This window comes from Scyliorhinus canicula, chromosome 19 (assembly GCF_902713615.1).
Source record: "Scyliorhinus canicula chromosome 19, sScyCan1.1, whole genome shotgun sequence".
Lineage (NCBI taxonomy): Eukaryota > Metazoa > Chordata > Chondrichthyes > Carcharhiniformes > Scyliorhinidae > Scyliorhinus > Scyliorhinus canicula.
Window position 1 is genome coordinate 30,428,010 of NC_052164.1, and position 22,275 is coordinate 30,450,284.

Consider the following 22,275-nt stretch of genomic DNA (forward strand, 5'->3'; position numbering starts at 1 on the left):
TAATCTCTCCCTTAATGTCAACAAAACGAAGGAGATTGTCATCGACTTCAGGAAGCGTAGAGGAGAACCCCTGTTTACATCAATGGGAACGAAGTAGAAAGCGTTAAGAGATTCAAGTTTTTAGGTGTCCAGAATACCAACAACCTGTCCTGATCCCCCCATGTCGACACTACAGTTAAGAAAGCCCACCAACGATTCTACTTTCTCAGAAGACGAAGGAAATTTGGCATGTCAGCTACGACTCTCACCAACTTTTACAGAAGCACATAGGAAACATTCTTTCTGGTTGTATCAGAGCTTAGTATGGTTCCTGCTCAACTACAAAAGGTCGTGAATGTAGCCCAGACCATCACGCAAACCAGCCTCCCACCCATTGACTCTGTCTACAATTCTCGCTGCCTTGGAAAGGTAACCAGCATAATTACTCCACGCATCCCAGGTATATTCTCTTCCATCTCCTTCCGTCAGGAAAAAGGTACAAAAGTTTGAAGTCACGTACCAACCGACTCAAGAACAGCTTCTTCCCTGCTGCCATTAGACTTTTGAATGGACCCACCTTGTGTTAAGTTGATCTTTTCTCTACATCCTAGTTATGACTGTAACATTTCATTCTTCAGTCTCTCCTTCCTTCCCTACGTACAGTATGCATTGTCTCCATAGCATGCAAGAAACAATACTTTTCACTGTATACTAATACATGTGACAATAATAAATCAAATCAAATCATAATCCCCAATATAAAGGCAAGCGGGGTTATAAATAGTGTGAAAGCAAACTGGATAGAATAACCATTACACAGGTGTCTGACTAATGGGTTTGATTAGATGTGACTGTCGGCAACTGGCAGAGCGAGAAAAGCAAGACGGGATTGGGAAAGAGTGAAAGAATGAAAAGCTTGGCAGGTCATTAATAGATCATTAACCAGTTGCAAATATATTAAAACTAGCACATGTATGAGGCAGAGAAAGCTTTGATGGTGATGCAAGTTGTCCGGTGTGGTGTAATTTAGACACCCTGGCAATCTGCATAATTTTTGGTAGGCACATGAGAAACATGTAGCTCTAACGAGGCGCAACCAGTTCTCTTCTTTCCAAAGTAGGAAGCTACAAGAACTGATTTATTGTTTCTGCACTTCCTTAGTCTGTTGTCACTCTCATTGGGAAGTAGGAGATTATCCACAGCATGCAGAATAAATTGCACACAATATATAACTTTGATCATCCTGCTGAACAATAGTGGCGGGAAAATGGCCACACATTCAGTCTGTGGCAGTGGCCTGAAGTTGCTGGCTGCTTTTCTGAAAATAGCAGGGAATCTTGTAGTGTCAGAATGTATACTCACGAAATGTATTTCTCAGTCTTATTGAATTTCTTTTCAAGATACTTTGCGGAGGTTCTGCTTGGAATCTTCACCATGGACAGCTCCTTGTTGTAGCGAGTTAGGTAACATGGCGTCTTGCAGAGGCAATTATTATTCATCTCTGCCAGCAAGGCTGTAAAGTGAACAAGAAAAGAAAAAAAAAAGCTCTTGTCATGGCAGCTGCTTTCTCGGTTCTTATTCAAACGCAAATCTACACTTTGGTGGATTCGCTGTTTATTGTGATGTGTGTGCTCATTAAGATGTTGCCAGTCCTGGAGAACTGAACTGTCTTTGTACTCGGCTCTGACCTGCCTCTCCCCCTGCACCCGTCTTTTCTCTGCCAATTTACTATTCTCAACATTTTCAGCATGCCCCCAGATAGCAGTCACCCTCACACATGAATGGAACTGCGAGAAAGGTGCACTACCTTTGGTGTAGTGGTTAAATTGCTTCTGTAAAACGCCCGTGTTATTTTAGCACGGTTTCAAATGAAGAAAATGTGCAGTGATTTTGAATCATTGCTAATGGCAGAATGACAAAGCCCACAATGGCAAAGATATGTTGCTGATGTTAAGGCAGAAATAACAATAAAACTGCATTGCTGACAAACTAGGAAAAAAATTACTGCCAACAATATAATATTCACACTCACCGTGACACTATCAAATCTTTCTCTCTCTATTTTAAAGTAGGTTTCTCAATTGGGTATAAATATTCTGCGAGCCTCCCTTTTTATTTCTCACTTCTTAATAGCTTTGTATTTATTTATAATAACAATAACCCCAGTGACCCATAAGTAAAGTTGCAGTAGCCCCAGATGACCATAGACTGCTTTCCCCTTTGAGGATGGTGGTTTAACCAGAAGATCACCAAACTCCAGCCGAGGGGCAAGTTTGAGAAGGCGGGGTCCTTTGTGAATAATCTCAGCTGGTACAGGAACTGCACCGGTGCTGTTGACCTCATTCTGCATCACAAACCAGCTGTCCAGCCAACTGAGCTAAAGCAATTCCTTCTGACCCATTGCAAACAGGGGATGAACAACAGTGCAAAAAAATCCAGTTAAGTTCTTACAATTTATTGTTGTGCAGGATATGCCCACTTTACAAAACTGAACACATGTCACATAAGTACAGGCTCATTCTGCAGATGGCCATTTATAATCGGCGGGATTCTCAGACTCCCCACCAGGTCGGGAGAATCGCCGGGGGTCGGCGTGACTCCCGTCCCCGCCGTCCTCTGAATTCTCCGGTCCCTATAAATTGGCCAGGCGTGAATCGCGCCGCCCGCCTCGGGGCGGGGACCGGCGTGACGCAATGGGCCCCGGGGCCACCCGAATTCTCCGGGCTGCGATGGGCCGAAGTCCCGCCCATTCAACGAGGGTCCCGCCGGCGTAAATCAAGGTTGGTCCCTAGCGGTGGGACCCAGCTCCTTGTGTGGCCTCCAGGGTCCTCGGGGGGGGCGCAGGGCGATGTGGCCTTGGGGAGTGTCCCTACGGCGGCCAGGTCCGCGATCGGGCCCACCGATCCGCGGGCAGGCTTGTGCCGTGGAGGCAATCTATTCCTCCGCGTCAGCCTTGTACCGATCTGCGATGGCCGACGCGGAGATGAACCCCCCCCTGCACATGCGCGGGGATGACACCAGCAGATGCTGACGCTCCTGTGCATGCGCCAACTCACGCCGACCGGCGGAGGCCCTTAGGCTCCGGTTGGCGTGGCGCCAAGCCCCTTCCCGCCGGCCAGCCCGGCGCAAACCACTTGGCACCGTCCTAGCCCCCGAAGGTGACGAGGATTCCGCACCTTTGGGGCGGCTCGACGCCGAGTGGTTCCCGCCAGGGTTTGTGCCGTTTTTTCCTGCCCCGACGATTTGCGCAGAATCCCGCCCAAAATATTAAATGCCCAGAGGCATTTAAGAGTCAACCACATTGCTGTGGGTCTGGAGTCACATCCAGGCCAGACCAGGTGAGGAGAGCAGATTTCCTTCCCGAAAATACATCAGTGAACAAGATAGGCTTTTTACACCAATGGTTTCATGGTCACCTTCAGATTTTTAATTCCAGGTTCTTTTTGTTACATTCCAATTGCACCATCTGCCATGTGGGGGTTTCGAACTTGGGTCCCCAGATCATGGCACCGGGACCCTGGATTACTAATCCAGCAACAATTACCACTACGCCTCTGCCTCCCCTAACAGCCTTGCAATTTCAGAATTGAAATAGCATAACTGAAAAGTAGCCGGATTTAAATGCTTGATCCATTTCAGAATTCAGAAAAGCGTTATTGAACAATTTCTCCAGCAGATAAATTTAATTTGGTAAGTGTGAGGTTATCCAATTGGGCCCAAAAAATAGAAAGGGAAATTATTATCGAAATGGAAAGCAGATTCAAACTGCATCTGGGCAGAGGGATCTTGGTGACTTTGTTCATGAATCGCAGAAAGTTCGTATGCACGTACTGCATGTAATAAAAAAGGCAACTGGAATGTGAGCATTTATTGCAAAAGGACTGGAGTATAAAAGTAGAGAAGTATTGCAATTGTATAGGGTGTTGGTGAGACCACATCTGGAGTATTGTGTCCAGTTTTGGTCTCCTTATTCGTGGAAGGATGTGATGGCCATTGCATGCAGTTCAGAGGAGGTTCATCAGGTTGATTCTGGGGATTGACGTATGGGGAGAGATTAAACAGTTTGGTCTTATACTTGCTGGAGTTTAGAAGAATGAGAGGGGATCTGATTGAGGTGTATAAAATTCGAAAAGGGATTGATGAAGTAAATGTAGACCAAATGTTCCCCCTTGTGGGGCAATCTAGAATGAGAGGTCACGGATATAGGTTGAGAGGCGGTAGATGTAAAACTGAGATGACGAGGAACTACTTCTCCTAGAGGGTGGTTAAATTTTGGAACACGTTGCCCACAATTTGATTTATTTTGATATATTTCAGGAAATATTTGGCTTATTTATTTATTGTCATGTGTACTGAGTACAGTGAAAAGTACTGTCCTGCTTACAGTCCTGGCAGATCGTTCCACACGTGAATATATAGAACATACTATAATAATTACAGAACATACTATAGTAAAGGTTATAAAAGATATAGGAAGAGGATCTGTAGGGGAGAACTCGCAGAGCGTCATCATGCTCCGACGTCATCTTGGAATTATTTTTTAAAAATTTTAATCCAGCTGTAACCTGTTGTTGTTTTTTCTGCCCAATGTCAGTCAGTACAGTGGGGTCTGAACATAGAACATTACAGCGCAGTACAGGCCCTTCAGCCCTCGATGTTGCGCCGACCCGTGAAACCACTCAAGCCCATCTACCCTATTCCCTTATCATCCATATGTCTATCCAATGACCATTTGAATGCCCTTAGTGTTGGCGAGTCCACTACTGTTGCAGGCAGGGCATTCCACGCCCTTACTACTCTCTGAGTAAAGAACCTACCTCTGATATCTGTCCTATATCTATCTCCCCTCAATTTAAAGCTATGTCCCCTCGCGCTAGACATCACCATCCGAGGAAAAAGGCTCTCACTGTCCACCCTATCTAATCCACTGAGTCATTCTCCCTCTGAGTCCTCTGAGTCATTAAATGATTTCAAGAAGGAGATAGATATATTTATGATAAAAGAAAACGGGTTGAAGTATATGGGAAACAGGCAGGACGCGGATTTGAGACCTGGAAGAGGTCAGCCAAGATCTGATTGAATGGTGGAGCCGTCTCAAAGGGTTGAATTGCCTACTTCTGCTCCTAATTCACATGTTCCTATGATTAAACGTGCATTTGTATAATCCTTGATAAAACAATTCATTTACAATCCAGATTGTCAATTTTTGGTTGAAGATTTCAAATTTGAACTCATTTTCAGAAGCAATATTAAAAGGAAGGACACACTCCCTTGTTGGTTGGTAACAATAATTTTGATTTTAATTGTAAGAGTCCTTCCTGTTTATTTCCTTTTGTTTGCATTCACTTTTCATTTATTTTATTATTTTCGATCTGTGGACCCATATTTGGAATGTGCCTTTAAGCAGTGGACTCAAGCTGAAGCAGCCTGCTTGCCAGGACCATGGTAGCATAGTGGTTAGCACTATTGCTTCACAGCTCCAGGGTCCCAGGTTCAATTCCCGGCTGGGTCACTGTCTGTGCGGAGTCTGTACGTTCTCCCCATGTGTGCGTGGGTTTCCTCCGGGTGCTCCGGTTTCCTCCCACAGTCCAAAGATGTGCAGGTTAGGTGGATTGGCCATGCTAAATTGCCCTTAGTGTCCAAAATTGCCCTTAGTGTTGGTTGAGTGGGGTACTGTGTTATGGGGATAGTGGGCTTGGAGAGGGTGCTCTTTCCAAGAGCTAGCGCAGACTTGATGGGCCGAATGGCCTCCTTCTGCACTGTAAATTCTATGATTCTATGAGGGTGATTTACCAGCCTCGTCACGCCCAACATGGTGATGCATTGAATCTAGTGAGAGGCCTGCCGTGAGATTTGCAACACTTGAGTTTCAATGGCATCTTGCGAGATATCGTGATCTGGATCTCGCCCTCGCTGGGCAATATCCAGATTAGCCTATTTGAGTGAGCCATTAGGCTCATTTATATGTCTGCGTGGTATTCTCCGGGTGCCCAGGAACCTAACGGCTGCACTTGGGGGGCATCGCCAGGGCGTCGTTTAGCACTCATCCACACAAACGTGGATCAGCCTTAACAGCACCGCCGGGGGGGGGTGGAAATGCCAGATCATTGGAGGCCCCCGGGTGGTCAGGCGGTGCGCAATGTGGCACCCTGGCACTTCTGCTGGCTCCCCAGCACCTTGGCACTGCTACCCTGGCACTGCCAGGTTGCCCAGATGGCCCTGTCAGGTTGGCAGGTACAAAGGTGCCAGCTTGCCTGTGCCGGGGCTTCGGGCCTGGGGTGCCTTGCCCTTAAGAGGTGGGGTGAGGGGGGGTGGTTCGAGGAATGCGGAAGAGGTAGATTGGCTGCTTTGGCGAGAGCCCAGAGTCCCCATTGGGGATGCTGAGTGTGGTGAAAAGATCGGGGTAACCTTTAAAAATGGTGCTTGATCCGTGCGTACTCTTCCTGGACTGGTAAGCTCAGCACATCAATGTAGGATATGATGCAAGTGCGGCCTCGACGGATGTGCTGCAAAGTGCTATTGCATAGTGGGGTCTTACAGCAGCTGAGAAAGACCCAATTCAACGTGTCCGAAACGAGACTCTTTTTTTGTCCTGTTGAATCGCACCCATTGTGTTCCCAGGTATCATATTTTGGAGAGGAAAACAGACTCGTCAGCATCAAGTGAATCTTGGGAATCAGTTTTGGAGGAATTTAGTTCGAGTAGCTAATTTGCAACCATTAGGTTTTCCAGGGACAGTGTTCTGCCTGACAACAGTCAGTAATTTGTTCCTGCGAGGTGTTTTCTGAGAGAACTGGGCAGAAGTGTTTAACCCTTTGAGGTGAAAGCAACAGACTTTCTCTCGCTGCAGAAGTAAAAAACTGATTTAATGTTCTAAAACCACTGAATGCCTGGCACATCTTTGCTGTAAACTTGGAACTAATCCTGAAACAACAGAGAATGTAGACAACCTTGCCAGAGAAAACCATCTCAAGCCTAGAATTACCTAAATGAAAGCAGAAAGACATTGACTGGAAGCTATCTTAGTGTACCAAAGATCCTTTATCCTTCTATTCTTATTAATATTTTCTTTATCTCTCAATCGCCCTTTTCCCTCTGTGCTATTTGTCTTTGTGTGCAGAGAGTGGGGGTAGTTAGAAAGGGAAACGGTAGTTGGGAAAGGGTATTAGATAGTCGGTTACATTTTTATGTCTGTTTAACTATAATACTGTCTGTAATAAAAGATTACTTGTGTTATAGTTACAAAACTGGTGACCGCAGTTTATTGGGATCAACCAAGGACCTCTGCTATTTTAAAATAATCATAACGATCTTTATTAGTGTCACACGTAGGCTGACATTAACACTGCAATGAAGTTACTATGAAAATACCCTAGTCGTCACACTTGTGGGAGGAAACCAGGGCACCCGGAGGAAACCCACCCAGACACAGGGAGAACATGCAGACTCCACACAGACAGTGACCCAAGCCAGGAATCGAACCTGGGACCCTGGCGCTGTAAAGCAACAATGCTAAGCACTGTGCTACCATGCCGCTCTTTCACTTGTGTTGTGACTCCAGGTCAAGTGGGGCTGGAATTGACCTCGCAGTAGCCCAGGGGGTCGTGGCAACATATATTGAGGAAGACACAAAACAGTGATGCATAAACATTAATGACTTCACTGAAGCCCATAGTGAACTGGGACGATTAGGATAGTGCTCATATAGAGTACAAATCCCAACATATTCACTCAGAAATTCTTCCTTGCAGAGTACAGATTCAAGGCACTAGTTTTTGTTTCGAAAAATCACAGAAAGGAAGGTTGAGAGAATATTTGATAGAGGTGTAAAAAATCATGAGTGGTCTGGAGGGAGAAAGTGTTCCAACTGACAAAAGAATTGAGAACTAGAGGACACTGACATCACATTATTGGCAAAAGAAGCAATGGTGAAATGAGGGAGAACTTTCCCACATAGTGAAATTAAAATGGGTGGAATTTTTAAAAAAGGTCAAACTGTCAGATTCTGTTTGAAAACTGGTGGGCGCGATTCTCCGCACTCATGACGGGGCGGAGAATAGCGGGCGGCGCAAATTTTTACGGCAAAGCTGGTCCGACGCCCTCCCGCTATTCTCCCCCCCCCCCCCCACGCCCGCCCCCCGACACGAATCGCTGCTCGCCGTTTTTTTACGGCGAGCAGCGATTCTCCCCTGGCCGATGGGCCGATTTCCAAGGCCTTTACGGCCGTTTTCACGAATTTGAATACACCTGCTATACAAGTTCGTGAAAACGGCGCCAAAGTGCCGTTCTGCACAACCATGCCACAAGGGTGCTTACCCTGTGCACTCTTTCTCCCTCCGCCGCCCCGCAGGATCAGTCCGCAGGGCGGCTGAGGGGCATTACGGACCGCGCATGCGCGGGTCTGACGCAAATGCGCGATGATGTCATCCGCGCATGCGCGGGTTGCAGCTGTCCAACCCGCGCATGTGCGGCTGACGTCATCGTGCGCGTCAGCCGCCGTGAGTCTTGGCGGCCGGGTTTAGCGAACGTTCGCTAAGCCCGCGCTGCCGTTTTTCCCGGGGCCGCGATGCTAGCCCCGACTGGGGAGGGTGAATCGGGTCCCGGGAACGGGCGTTAAGGCTGCCGTGAAACACGGCTGGTTTCACGGCAGTCATTACGACTCTCCGCATTTGCGGAGAATCGCGCCCGGTATATTTCTCTCCAGAAATACAGCCAGGTTTTCTGAACAGATTTTCTGATGCAAAATCGGGGGTGTGTCTGGTTTGGGCCATCACTCTGGCAGGGTGGGGCCTGTTAGAGCTGGCAAGGCCTTCTCCAAAGAGTTCTGGGCACCATCTTTAAAAGGCACCCTGGTCTGCAAAAATTTAAACCACCCCCTCCCACAGGCTTTTGGGTGACTCCCCCAACCAGGGACGCATCGGGGCACTCTCACCCATCTACCCCGCCCCTCACTGTCATCAGAATGCACCCTTCTCCTCCCTCCACCACACATAAGGGCAATCCCACCCAATAGAGAAGGGTTAGCCCCTTGGCAGAGACCACCTCAGTGCTCCCTGGCTGTGCCCCCAGGCAGTAGCCCCTGGCACTGACCCTTGGTTAGGGGGAAACACCCAGCCTCGGCCCTCAACCCCAGGACCTCTGCACCCCCCGGCATGGTCACCACGACTGGCCTTTGTTTTCACAAACCAGTAGTGATTTGCGCCGGCGTGATGTCACGCAGCCATGGGGGGAGCATTCCATGGTCCCAGACGCTACAGCGTGAAGCCATTTAATGATATTAAACTATATTTAAAACCATGCAAATCAGGAGTCCTGTAACTGGCAGCGGGGAGGGAACATCATGTTCTGAAATCATGCCTGTGCAAATTCCGTTCTGGCCCTCTCACAAGATTTTCCAGCCTTAATGGGATTTGAGCCCACAGCGAACAGGCTCGCTAAATTCCACCCTATAAAATCAAATTTCACATCACAAAAACACCTTCATTTGGTACGCTGGAATTTTATGATATCTGAAGGTACATTAAGAAGTCTTACAACACCAAGTTAAAGTCCAAAAAGTTTGTTTCCAATCACGAGCTTTCGGAGCGCAGCTCCTTCATCAGGTGAATCAGAAAGCTAGTGATTCAAAAGAAACCTGTTGGATTTTAACCTGGTGTTATAAGACTTCTTCCTGTACCCACCCCACTCCAACATCGACATCTCCACATGATGCAGGTACATTAGTCATGAGTGACCTATCTCTACGATGTAGCCATGTTACCGCCTCATGCTGCAAATTGAGAACTACATCCACTTCTCATCATGGAGGCACCAGTGAGACTTTAAGAGCTGGAGACAGAGCAGAGGAGAGTCCAGCATTAAAGCCCTGAAATGTTGGGAAAGTCTGGAAAAATTACTTTTCAGCTTTGAAGGGTGGGTCCCAATATTTATGGGGAGGGTACGGGGGAGACAACAAGACTGTATATGTGGAGATCCTGATGAACCTAACATCAGGGTTTCATTATCATGTTATTGTTCTGTGTCCTGCCTGGCAACTGACTAAATTGACATTAGCCAATAGCAGCATGACCCTTAGGAATAACCCCAGTCAATCGGGAAATGGGTGTTGTCAGTGATCCAGATGAAAGGAAGGAAGAGGCCAATGGATCTGGAAGGTGGTAGCAGGAGTAAGGGTGGGGGGGGGAAAGCGAAAATTATGCCAAGGGAAATAAAGAGGCTACACTTGGCAGACGGGAGGCCTAAGGTTGTCTTATCATGCCTGGGAGAAGCATCCTGCTCCTCCTGACCAACAGTATGTGTGGAAAAGTCACTTATTCTGTGGAGCTGGTGATTTCCACCTTCTGTTCCTATCCTAATTTCCCCAACTAAAACAATTATCTCAGCCCTCCAATACGCTTCAATCCAGTGCAGGCACAAGTATACCAAAAAAAATCAAATTGATCCAATTAAATTATGCTGCTGGAAACATGCAATGATAACGTAGAACAGTTTCACAAATTATGAAGCTGTTTGTAAACACTTGAAAATTTAATTTTCAAAATAGGAAATGGAGTGTGGGTGCAATAAATTAGGATATAACTGCACTGCGCTGATGTAATCCCCTTTAACTAAAGCTATCAAATGCAAGCAACTGTGAGAGGTTTGGCATTTTTACAACACTTGCATAATCCTGCTGCTGCACTCCTGAATACATCAAAGGGATCTGTGTCCTTTCATCTGGTAATATATGCAGGTTAACGGTTTGGTTTAACCACCATTCCCATCCCCAATCATCTCTGCTCCTTGCTTTCCTGAGAGCTGGATCCTTTCTTAAAGTTAGCTGCAAAAGCAGATGTCTATGGACATCAAAACTACCTGTTTGCACTATACATTTTACTTCTCAGCTGTACGTCCCTCTGCTCTTCCGCCCTGTTGCTTGAATGTTAAAATAACTTTGATCAGTTTACACTCCTTCCTTCAGTACTGCTGTTCCCTGCTGAGCCTGCGACTGGCCTACAGGTTCTACTGGGTTCTTAGCTTAAGCTACAGTCAGAGCCCAGGCAGAGGGGACGAATAGCCACTGTATTGTGCCCAGTGGAAATCTGGATGTGCTGGTTAGATAGCGGGAAAGGCCAAAATCGCATTTCGCACGGGCGGATTTAGTTTGCCATCTAACCGGCCCGCTCCCGATGGCGAGTTCCGGATCTCACCCAAATATGGCAAGCGAATCATAAACCCCAATTTGCATTAATTTCAATCTGATTAGCGAGATTGACGTTGAATGCAAAGGCCTCCCGGGAATTAGCCAGCTTCCCCAGGGAGAATTGATCCAGGCGTTGTTTAGTACTCCTTTTTAAAATGTGGAGCTGGTGCAATGGCTGCTGAGGAAAACTGGGGAGGTGAGTAGGCATATTATCATTTTCAGGTCTGTAGCTGAAGGGCACTGGAGCTCTTGCCCCTGTGCTCGAGGGGGATTGGGCCCCCTCATGGGCGTTTGGTTTTATCAGGGGTCGTATCTGGACAGGGTTGGGGGAGGGGGGGGTGAAGGGCTTTGCATCAGTGAGATGTTCAAGCCACCTTTAAGTATTGCAGATATTGCAAGAAAAGGGATGGAGTCAGATGATCTGCTGGTGGTGCTGGAGGAGGGGAAAGGTGGCGGCCCAATTCAACTGAGCAATTTGCTGAAGGTCTAGAAGAAACGCTTTTGCAAATTGCTGGTGATTTTATTGTGCTATTGACTGTTGACCGTTTAATGTCTGGAAGCTGTGCGGATTTCTGCTGACTGTATTGTACTGTTGACCATTCTATGTTTAATGTCTGGAAACTGTGTGTTTGCAATTGCACTGTTGGTTGTTTACTGTTAAATGCCTCGAGGCCGTGTGCTTGTCTGCTGCAGCCCCTCTTCCTTCTGTGGCTTGGAGCATGGGAAAGGGTGGCAGTAAGATGACCTACTGCCAGTGCTAGCGAAAGGGTGAGGGGAGTTCTTTTGCTCTTCTGTCGTGCTCTGTGTTGGTGTAACTTTCTGGTGTTTGTTAGGGTACCATCGAGCGGCTTTCTACTGATGCAAGCCTACTGCTGGGAGCTGAGGGAGGGAGAGAGAGCTACTGTAATGTTAACTGTGTACTGTTTGGAGGCTGTGTATTTGTCTGCTGCAGCCCTTTTTGTTTCTATGGCCTGGAGTATGGAATCTACTGCAAGTGCTGGAGAGGAGGAATGATGCTCTCTGACTCTTCTGCTGTGTTCTGCGCGTTGTGACTTTTTGGCATATTGTTGTGCTATCCCGGAGCGATTTTCCTCTGATGCAAGTCTGCTGCTGGGAGCTGTGGGAGGGGGAGAGAGTGACGAGTTGATTCAGGTGTTGGTGACTTAATTGTACGAGTGACTGTTTTCTATTTAATGTGTATTTGATTTTCTTTGTATAAATGCACTGTTGTAACTTTGTGTTTGTACCGAAATTCTGGCACAGTGTCTTTTTCTTGTCGGTTAATGGTTATTGCGATATATGGATAGTATGTTATGTTTGCTGCGTGCATCTGCAAATGCCTGGAGGGTGCTGCTGTTATTTGCTTCTTTGCCTGAAAGGAGGACAATTCTTTCCAAGATACCTAGAACCTGGAAAACCGGGCTCAGCAGGATGTATGAGCCAAAAAGGCAATCAGGTTTGAACTAAGAAGATGCATTGGGACCTGGTGCAAGCCAATGATCCAAATGAGCAACCTGGTGAAGCTATTGATGAAATGCTTTTGCAGATTGCTGATGCTTTTTTGATGGTCTGGTGAGTGCTGCATATAACTAGTACGTCACCATGGGTCAAACACCCTGGAAATCAAGGATGGTCAACTGCAATTTGAGCTCCAGTGGAATATCTGGATGAGATGCGGACATGTGGAAGGCTCTGCGCAGCTGTGACTCATGGATGGAGAATGGCACTGGTATGTGGAACAACCAACAAGTAACACATTGATGAACAGATAATTTCTATGACAAACTTTTGGACATGATAACACATTCTCAGGCTTATCCTCCATTTCTGTTGAGGAACCTCTGAGGGATGATGCAGTGTGTATGGTTTAAAAATCAACTGATACAGTTTTGTACTGGTACCAATATGGAGTGGTGACATTTCCTTGTTGTTTAATGGTTACTGTGAGATGTGGAATGTTAGGTAGTTGATTTCCAAATCTTTGTTGCCATTTTGCCAATAAAATATTACCCAAGTGGATTCTCGTGGGTACATGTGCCATGTCTCAGATGGTGATTATTGCATTGTATTCCTTTTTTATTTATAAATTTAGAGTACCCAATTCATTTTTTCTAATTAAGTGTCAATTTTGTGTGGCCAAACCACCTACCCTGTCCCTCTTTGGGTTGTGGGGGTGAGACCCACGCAAATACAGGGGGAATGTGCAAACTCCACACGGACAGTGACCCAGGGCTGGGATTGAAGCTGGGACCACGGCGCCGTGAGGCAGCAGGGCTAACCCACTGTGACAGCGTGCTGCCCATTGCATCGTATTTCAATCAAACTTTGAAGCCTGAACACTTTGCCTGACTTCTAGAAGAGTCAGCACCATCGAGGCAGCAGCCATCAATCACACACACAAAATCTGGGCTTCAGCACTGGGGATATCCTTGTGTACAAAGGAGAGGGCAGCTGACGACGGTCTCCCTAATGTTCCTGGCAGGGGTCTGGGGTCTAGGGGCTCCTGCTGTGGCCAGGGCTGATTGTTCAGAGTGATGTTTTCCAACGCAACTGGCTCGTTGGATAGCACTCTGAGAGAAGGAGGGACACGTAAAGGGGGGAGGGGGGGGGGAAGGAGGGGAAGGGGGAAGGGGGGGGGCAGGGTGTTGGTGGGGGTGAGGCTTGAGGAATTTGAGGGCCAGGGTTTGAAGCCCTAACTGATTGTCGGTCCAACTCCTTCTCCAATTCCTTACAGAGTGTAGCCATCTGGGATGGCCACTTCCAGAATACAAAATGGATGTTTGCAAAGACTATAGGGAACTATGGGCAATGCTAAGAAAGCAGGCAGGCACAGAGCCTGGATGCGTATCGAGAAGGAAACTCCCAGACGAGACTGAAACTGTAAGGCAATTAGCATATTGATGGCCCATCTCCGGGAACAAAGAGATAACATTCAAGTAACCGGTACTGAGGCAGACACCTCGGCGCCAGAAAGACACAAACAAAGCAAGGCCAACGGCCACCTCGGACATGCCGAGCCATCAGGGCACCCACCCCTTTATTGGTCAAGATCAATACGAGTGATCAAAATACAGCCCAATTAATTGGGGCCAAGTTCAAGGCCCGCCCAAAAGCGCGCGAAGTCCCTTCGGGTATAAGAAGCCCCCGAGAGAGAATCGCTCTCTTGGACTCGGCTCTCGAAGCGGAGAGACCCGTCCACCAGCTGCACCAGAAGCAAGTAAGTCCAAGGTCAACGCTCGCCAACAGAAGGACGACCTTAGCTGTTCTCCTGTTACACCTTCGTACCCAACAGCCTCAGATCCGAACAACAGCCATTGTTCCTCTGACTGAGTGGGCACCCGAAGTTAAGTATAGGCGTTAGTGTTAGAGATAGTTTAGTTTGTGGTATTTGTGAATGAGTAGATATCACTGTGTGTGTAAATAAATAGTATTGACTTTGAACTAACTAACTGGTGCATTGGTTCTTTCATCAGTATTCGGGTTTGAACCTTGTGGCAGTATTGAAAGATACCTGGCGACTCTAGAGCAAACATAATTAGGATTAAGGAAGGCGACCATAGTGACCGCTGTATTTAGAACCAGATAAACAGAGCAACAAGAGACCAAAATGAACACTGGTGTCGGTCCCGCAGACAATGTCCCCACAGTGCTGCTGGCTGCCCAGGCTGCTGGACGCCAGAGAAGGTAGCAGTGACGACAGTGGCTGGAGGTGGCACGCCCATCACCCCGTGTGTGGAGACGCCACACACCCTGTAGGCGCAGCCACCCACCAGGCCTAGGAGATCCCAGAGGGGGACGCCAGTAACGGCCCAAGGTGTATGGGCATCGTTGGACGTTTGAGGTTTTAACGGACAGCATGTGTTTCAGGAAACTCCGTCTCAACACTTGCAGCATCTGTACATCGGAGCTCTTTGGAGAAGGACATCCACTCCCGGTGGCCGTGAAAGTCCCCGCAGCCCCGAACATCTATTCCAGGGCTCGAGCATGGGCTCATGGGGCATATCGCAAGCACAGCCCACAAGTGCATTCATAAGGTCATGGATGTCCTAATGGCTCGGGCAGCAGTAGACTATATCAACTTTGAGCTTGGCCAAACCCACCAAGATGTCCGGGCAGCAAGATTTTCCGCAGTCGCCCCAAGACCAAGGGGTAATTGACGGCACGGATGCTGCCTTGCACGCACCGGGGCATCAGGGAGTGCCCTTCATTAAAAGGAAGGGTTTCCACTCCCTGAATTTTCAACGCATGTCGCGCCCACCACCTATCCATTTCGCCCATCACCCCGTTCTACCCTCCAAGGGGTCTGTGTAACATCAACCCAGGGTGGTGGGCCTGAGTCGGCATTGTCAGCGGGTCACTGTACAAGACAGGAGAGTGATGATAACTCGCTGTGAGGAAAGCTCTGGTGCTCCTCAGTTTATGCCAAAGTCTAACCTCTGTCTTTCTGCTGACAGCGTGCTCACACCCAACCTTTGAACAGGGTCTGCGTCTGCATCGGGGGCATTTAATCTTGGAGCACTGTGCCCGGGGAGCGGTGGTGGGGGGAGCTGAGGGCAACAGTGTGTGGGGTGCAAGCAGGCCTGTGGAAGATTAATGTGACAGAGGCATCACATGTATCAAATGTAACATGTTTTAATAGTGAACATTAGACATTTCCATTCCCTTTAGCTACAGTTAGTGGCACCATCGCTCCCTCCTTCCCCATGCCCAATCAGTGATCCTCAACTTTCTTGATCTTTCATGGTCTACTGTTGAGCATAGTTGTGTCTCCAAGATGCATTTTTGAGGTGGATGCAGCCCGCTGCTTTTCGCATCCTTGGTGGACATCTTCTGGAGAGCCTGGAGCCAGAGTGCCCCGGCCGATTTACCGGTGTCACTGGCGTCGCCGTGCCACTCTGTTCTGCCCACTGCCCTTGAGATGTGCCGGTGTCAGGAGGGGGGAATTCGGAAAAACTGGAGACTGCCATTGCCCGTTGATTGTGGGAGCTTGCTGTGTACAAATTGACGGCCATGCTTCCTACATTACAATGGTGATTATAATGCAAAAGTACTTCATTGGCGGTAAAGCACTTTGAGACATCCGGTGGTTGTGAAAAGCGCAATGTCAATGCAAGTCTTTCATTTCTTTGTACTAAGACTGCTCACTGTTAAACATTTTCAGGGCATTGAAGAGAGCAGAGAGGGTTGATGTAGATAAACTATTTCTGCTCCTTGGAAAGTCAAGGTCTACGAGACACGGGTTGGAATTTCTCGGCCGTCGAGATTCTCTTTTCCCACCGGCAGCGCACCCCCGCCTGCATGGGGTGGCTTCACTGGGAAATCCCATTGACAAGTAACAGGAATAGAGAATCCCATGGCTATTGAGCGGCACGCCACCGAGAAACAGCTGGCTGGGTGACTAGATGATCCCAGCTATGATCTAAAAATTAGAACCAAATGTTTCACAAGTGAGGTTGGGAAATATTTCCTCTCACAATGGGCAATTCAAGTTTTGAACTCCCTTCCTCAGATGCTAGGTGAACCGCAAATTTTAAATCTGAGAGTGATTGATTTTTGTTATCCAAAGGTATTGAGTGGAATGGGACAAAGGCAGCTACTTGGAGTTTAGTGCACGGGTATTGCCTGTAATGTCATAGCAGGCCGTCTATAATATCATTGAATGGGGAAATATACTCCAGGGACTAAATGGCCTATTGCTGTTCCGATGTTCCAGGACCAGTCTGGAATTTAAAGATAATCCCTAGTTTCTATTCTCTACTGCAAACCATCTTCTGAAACCAATATCCCTGCCTCTTCTCCCTTCACCTCCAACAACATACACAAAGAACTCAAAGGATTTTACACTCCCCCTCCAATCAGTTTGAAATGAAATGAAATTAAATTAAAATTGCTTATTGTCACAATTAGGCTTCAAATGAAGTTACTGTGAAAAGCCCCTAGTCGCCACATTCTGGCACCTGTTCAGGAAGGCTGGTACGGGAATTGAACCATGCTGCTGGCCTGCCTCGGTCTGCTTTCAAAGCCAGCGATTTAGTCTAGTGTGCTAAACCAGCCCCTGACAATGACAATGAGGCTTGTAAAATTGAGCAAGTGAGTTTTCTGTCTCCTCCCTGCCCATCCTGGACATCTCTGAACATTTATGGGAGGCAGGGTAAGGATGAGATGACTCAACTGCCCTTGGGCATTTTGGGACCCTTATCTGGTCACTAAATAACCACTTAAAAGTCTCATGCCCCGCTCCCAACCAACAGTATTTTACATACGACACGGTGAGGCCTAAGTTATGCTACACGCAGAGTTATACCTTTACCCTCCTTTAAACTAAGGCTCCCACCTCCTTCTGACTGGTCTGCAAACCTGGCCCTGGCGGAACCCGAACTTGCCTCTTACTCTAGGTTCCTGATTGTCATGACTGATTGTAGTCCCAGGAATGGCCACCATTCCCACCTTGCAGTGCTGGGATTACAGAACTGCCAGCCGTCTGCAAGCTCTCTAAGGCAGGACTTCCTCACAAGGTATAGGTGGAAGTCTCATCTAAAAGCAATCAAAGCTGCTCCCAGCATTCAATAGATACTGGGCAGCCAATAGAATGGTGATCAACTCACCAGTGAGCGGGTGGAGAGGCGGTGCGGGAACCATGGTGCCTCAGAAAATCCAGCCCATGGTTTTCTTTGTCAGTACGACTAAGAACAACAAGTGAGCTGCACCTGTCACTTCCCTTGCTTCCCCTCGTCCACGCGGCTGACCTTCTTTTAAGTTCCACCCTGCCTTAGTTCTAAACTCACACTCACAGGGAAATTATCCGCAGTATCCTGGCAACATTTCTCCCTCTGCAAACATTTCAAATACTTACTTGATCATTATCATAAGACTGTATGCGGGATCTTGCTGTGCCCATGATACACCTTCTACCCCTCAAACTTGGGTGGAATTCTTCCAAAAAATGACAAAGTGCCATTTTGGGTGAGAAAAATGGTGCAAATCGCCGGTGGCTGTTCAGAGGGAATTCCCATCATGATCCACCATCACTTAGACATTATTTTGGAGCCAGGGAAGGATTCACACCCAAAATATGCTGTGTGGGACCCAAAGACACCAGCCAGGCTGGATCCATTCCCATTTTTAAAACCCAGATCTCAGAATAACTCTACCCCCCACTTCTCACCGGCAAAGGTCCCCCCCAACCCCCATCCACAATGTTGTCTCCTCCTCCAACTCTGAACTCAGAAGCATTCCCAATTTTAATCGCTACACCATTGGTGGCCAATGTTGTAGGGTGTTGGTTATCATTTGGTAGGTCTGAACGGCATCTTCATAGTGTTAAATGATTTAACTGTCTGTATTTTTAACTGCAAAAACTATGTGCAGGTATGCAGCAAGGGATTCAGGTTAGGAGCTGCTCTATGCTTGGTGATGCACACAGCTCTGTCCAATGCAAGACTGACCCCAACGTGTGGGTCATGTGTTCTCTCATATCACTATGTGGACGATAGAGTATTCAGTCCCACATTAAACCGATATCTGCCAGACCCTTACATTACGGCTATACTTTCAACTGCCAAAGCCCTGAGCTCTGGCATTCCTTCTCTGCCTCTCTTCCTCTTTTTCTGCCTTGAAGACACTCTTTAAAACCTGTCTTTTTCAACAAGACTTCAGTCACCTGCACCAATATCCCCTCATTGGTTAATGGTGAAGAAACCTCGATGGGCCGAATGGCCTACTTCTGCTGCAACATCTTATGGCCCATGCGGTTTGGAGTAAAGTTTTGCTTGATAACGCTCTGGTGATGCACCTGGCGAGTTTTACTGTGTTTTAGGCGCTATATAAATGCAGGTTCATACAGTTCAACAAAACTGAGGTAGTACCAACTCACCTAATGTGGGTTCCGCACATTCTTTGTACTGTTCAGGGGTGCAATAGTGGGCATCTCCTGGAATGAAAATCAGCAGAAAGTCACCGTCGGATCTTGATATGAAACTTTGAATATTGCATTTTCCATTACTGATCATTTTAGGTAAAGACAACTAAAAAACAATTGTTTCTTGTCATGGCAGTGCAGATTTTTTGGTGGGTCCAGGTGCATTAATTTTTATAGTACAGGATGATTCCAAATTCCCCAATAGCTCTGTAATCGCTCTTTACTAGAGCGTGGGCTTTCTTTGCTCACCTGGCATGTGCACCATCCGACAGTTGCAGTTCTCCACTAGGTACCTTGTTTCGCAGTCAATCCTGCAAGCTGTGATGCTATAGCTTGGGAAGAAGTCAGTGTTGACAGCTGAGGATTGGCAGTCTCCCCAGGGTGGCGGCAGGTATATCAGCTGCAAGCAGAAACAAACGAACATTAACGTTTCAAACAAAATCCTTAATCGGGTCACATTTCAAAGGTACAATACTCATCTGATACAGCTCCACGCTGAGCTTCATTTTAACATATTCATTTCTTATAAAATGTAACAAGGTTATGAATTCAAGTTACCTTGGGGAAGTTGGCAAGTGATCATACTTAGGGTCGGGGTCAAATTTCAGAGAAAAAAATTAAAACTTTCGCAATTTTCAATCGTTTAATTTTGTCCAGGAACTCCTGTGATTGTCGGATCGATTAAAGGGATGAATGCTGAATTGCAACAATCTGCTCCTCAAAGGTGCCCCCATGCTATGATCTGAGAAAGGCTCAAATGTCTTTGCATCAGTCTTTACTTTGAATTGGAGGACCTGTGGAGCTTCATTGTCGTACTCTGCACAGTGTATGAAGTGATGCTGGATACAAATTCCCACATTTGCACATTAGAAACAGCAAAAGACACATTCATACGTTCAGCTTTTGAAAATAATTGAAGACACTGTTCCCTGGTTAACTGGTAACTTGCAAGAAATGCTGTCTTTGATTTTCCCACGACCAACATCGATTCCCCGATAAACCCACTATTTTTCAAAATGGGTTCATGCCTGTGTGATAATCACACTGCTTGGGAAATTTGGATTACAGTTGTTGAACAAACTGCCAGAAAATCTACCCACATCATGAGGAATTGGAACAAACACGAAGGAGCCAGAGCCACGAAGGAACAGACTGAGGCTCCTTTCTCTATAAAAAAGATGGCTGAGTGATGACCTGAAAAGGTTGTGTTAGGAGAAATGTAGTAAAGGGCAGGCCTGATGAATCAGCCGTTTTTTTTCCTGCGATCTACTTTTTGTTGAGAAATGATTGATGAAAATCAGCGATACAAAGTCTACCCTGTTGGCCTGGCTGTATGGGGCAGACTCAGTGTGGTTACAAGTGTCTCAAAGCACAGTACACTGCTTCATACACCCATGGATTAGTGTGCTTGTCCTCTTCTGTCCTTATTTGTTAGCCTGGACATTGCTCATAAATGTCCAATCACATAGTCGGGATGACCTTGCTGTAACTTTCCTCTCCAACTCATTACACGCACAATGCCTGAGCTTTTCTCACTCTCAGAATATTTTACTGAGATTTTATAGGAACATTATACTGCTCTAAGCTACATACTGCTCATAAAGTCCCATCCCAGTTTTTGCACAGAACTTACTCTTTGAACCTCCACCATAATTGAGTTGAATATTCCAGCTCACACTCCTGAATGGACATTCCTTTTGTTTTTACATTTTTATTGAACTTTTAACACTTTATATCAAAAATAACAGAATAAGACGATACCAACACATATATCAACACAAATTACAACAAAAGCTGCAGTTTCAATTTTCACACATAGACTGTATCGTCTCGACACATAAAACTTATCTTACAGTGTGGTTTTATTGAGACCAAAAGACAGTCCAGAGAGATACAAAAGAAAAATGGTAGCTGAGTGCCTGCTGGGCCAACCAGGAGCCTGGGGTTTGCCCACTAGGTCGCGTGGGGCCGGTTGCTGGCTATATTCTCCTGAGAGGGAGCTTTTATATAGTTATGGGGGTCACTGATTGGGAGCACCCAGTGGTCAACCATTACCACTATGTGGCCTTGCCCCCCCCTGACTTGGTTGCCTCCTGGCACTAAACGTTGCTGGAGAAGGAGTGGGGAGTGTCCGCTGGGTGTGCTCGCCACTGTGGTTGTTTTTCGTTTATCGCTCTTTGTCCCTTCCGGGTTCTCTCCTTTATGTGCCCCACGTTTCCCTTGGTGTCTCCCCTCCTGTTCTCCCCCCCCCCCCCCCCCCCCCCAACAACATTCTGTTCTCTCCCTCCCCCCTCTCCCTTTCTCCTCCTTATTTTGTGATCTGTTCTGGTGCCACCCCACCACACTACATTATTTGCTGCTGGTTACAAACAAGTCTTGGAACAAGTTAGTGAATAGCCTCCACGTTTTGTGGAAGCCTTCCTCCGATCCTCTAATGGCGTATTTTATTTTCTCCAGCTTGAGAAATTCTGTTAGGTTGGATAGGTAGTTTGCATTCTTCAGTGGTGCTGCCATTTGCCAGTCAAGCAGGCGTTTCTGGCAGGCGATCAGGGAGGCATAGGCTAGGGCGTCCGACCCTCTGCCACGAAGAGCTCTGGCTGTTCTGACACCCCAAAGACTGCCAGTGGCGGGCAAGGCTCTACTCTCACCCCCACATCCCTGGACATGACCTCAAAGAAGTATGACCATGGAATAGACATTTCTAATAGGCAGTTAAGAAGACAAATGCAATGTTAGCATTCATGTCAAGAGGGCTGGAATACAAGACCAGGGATGCATTTCTGAGGCTGGTCAGACCCCATTTGGAGTATTGTGAGCGGTTTTGGGCCCCATATCTAAGGAAGGATGTGCTGGCCTTGGAAAGGGTCCAGAGGAGGATCACAAGAATGATCCCTGGAATGAAGAACTTGTCGTATGGGGAAAGTTTGAAGACTCTGGGTCTGTACTTGTTGGAGTTAAGAAGGATGAGAGGGGATCTTATTGAAACGTACAAGATACTGCGAGGCCTGGATAGGGTGGACCCGGAGAGGAGGTTTCCACTTGTAGGATAAACTAGAACCAGAGGACACCATCTCAGACTAAAGGGGTGATCCTTTAAAACAGAGATGAGGAGGAATTTTTTCAGCCAGAGGGTGGTGAATCTGTGGAACTCTGCGCAGAAGGCTGTGGAGGCCATTTACGGAGTGTCTTTAAAGCA

The 22,275-nt window shown here is 47.1% G+C and overlaps 1 protein-coding gene across 1 annotated transcript in view; it reads right to left on the minus strand.

Moving 5' to 3' along the window:
* The window catches only part of asic2 (acid-sensing (proton-gated) ion channel 2), a 510,486-nt gene that overhangs the window by 71,174 nt on the left and 417,037 nt on the right, over window positions 1-22,275 (minus strand). Inside the window, exons 4-6 of the mRNA XM_038779460.1 lie at window positions 19,329-19,479; window positions 19,035-19,091; window positions 1,342-1,492 (exon numbers count right to left, since the gene is read on the minus strand). Of these exons, the coding sequence (XP_038635388.1) occupies window positions 1,342-1,492; window positions 19,035-19,091; window positions 19,329-19,479 (359 nt within the window). The remainder of the gene's footprint in view (window positions 1-1,341; window positions 1,493-19,034; window positions 19,092-19,328; window positions 19,480-22,275) is intronic.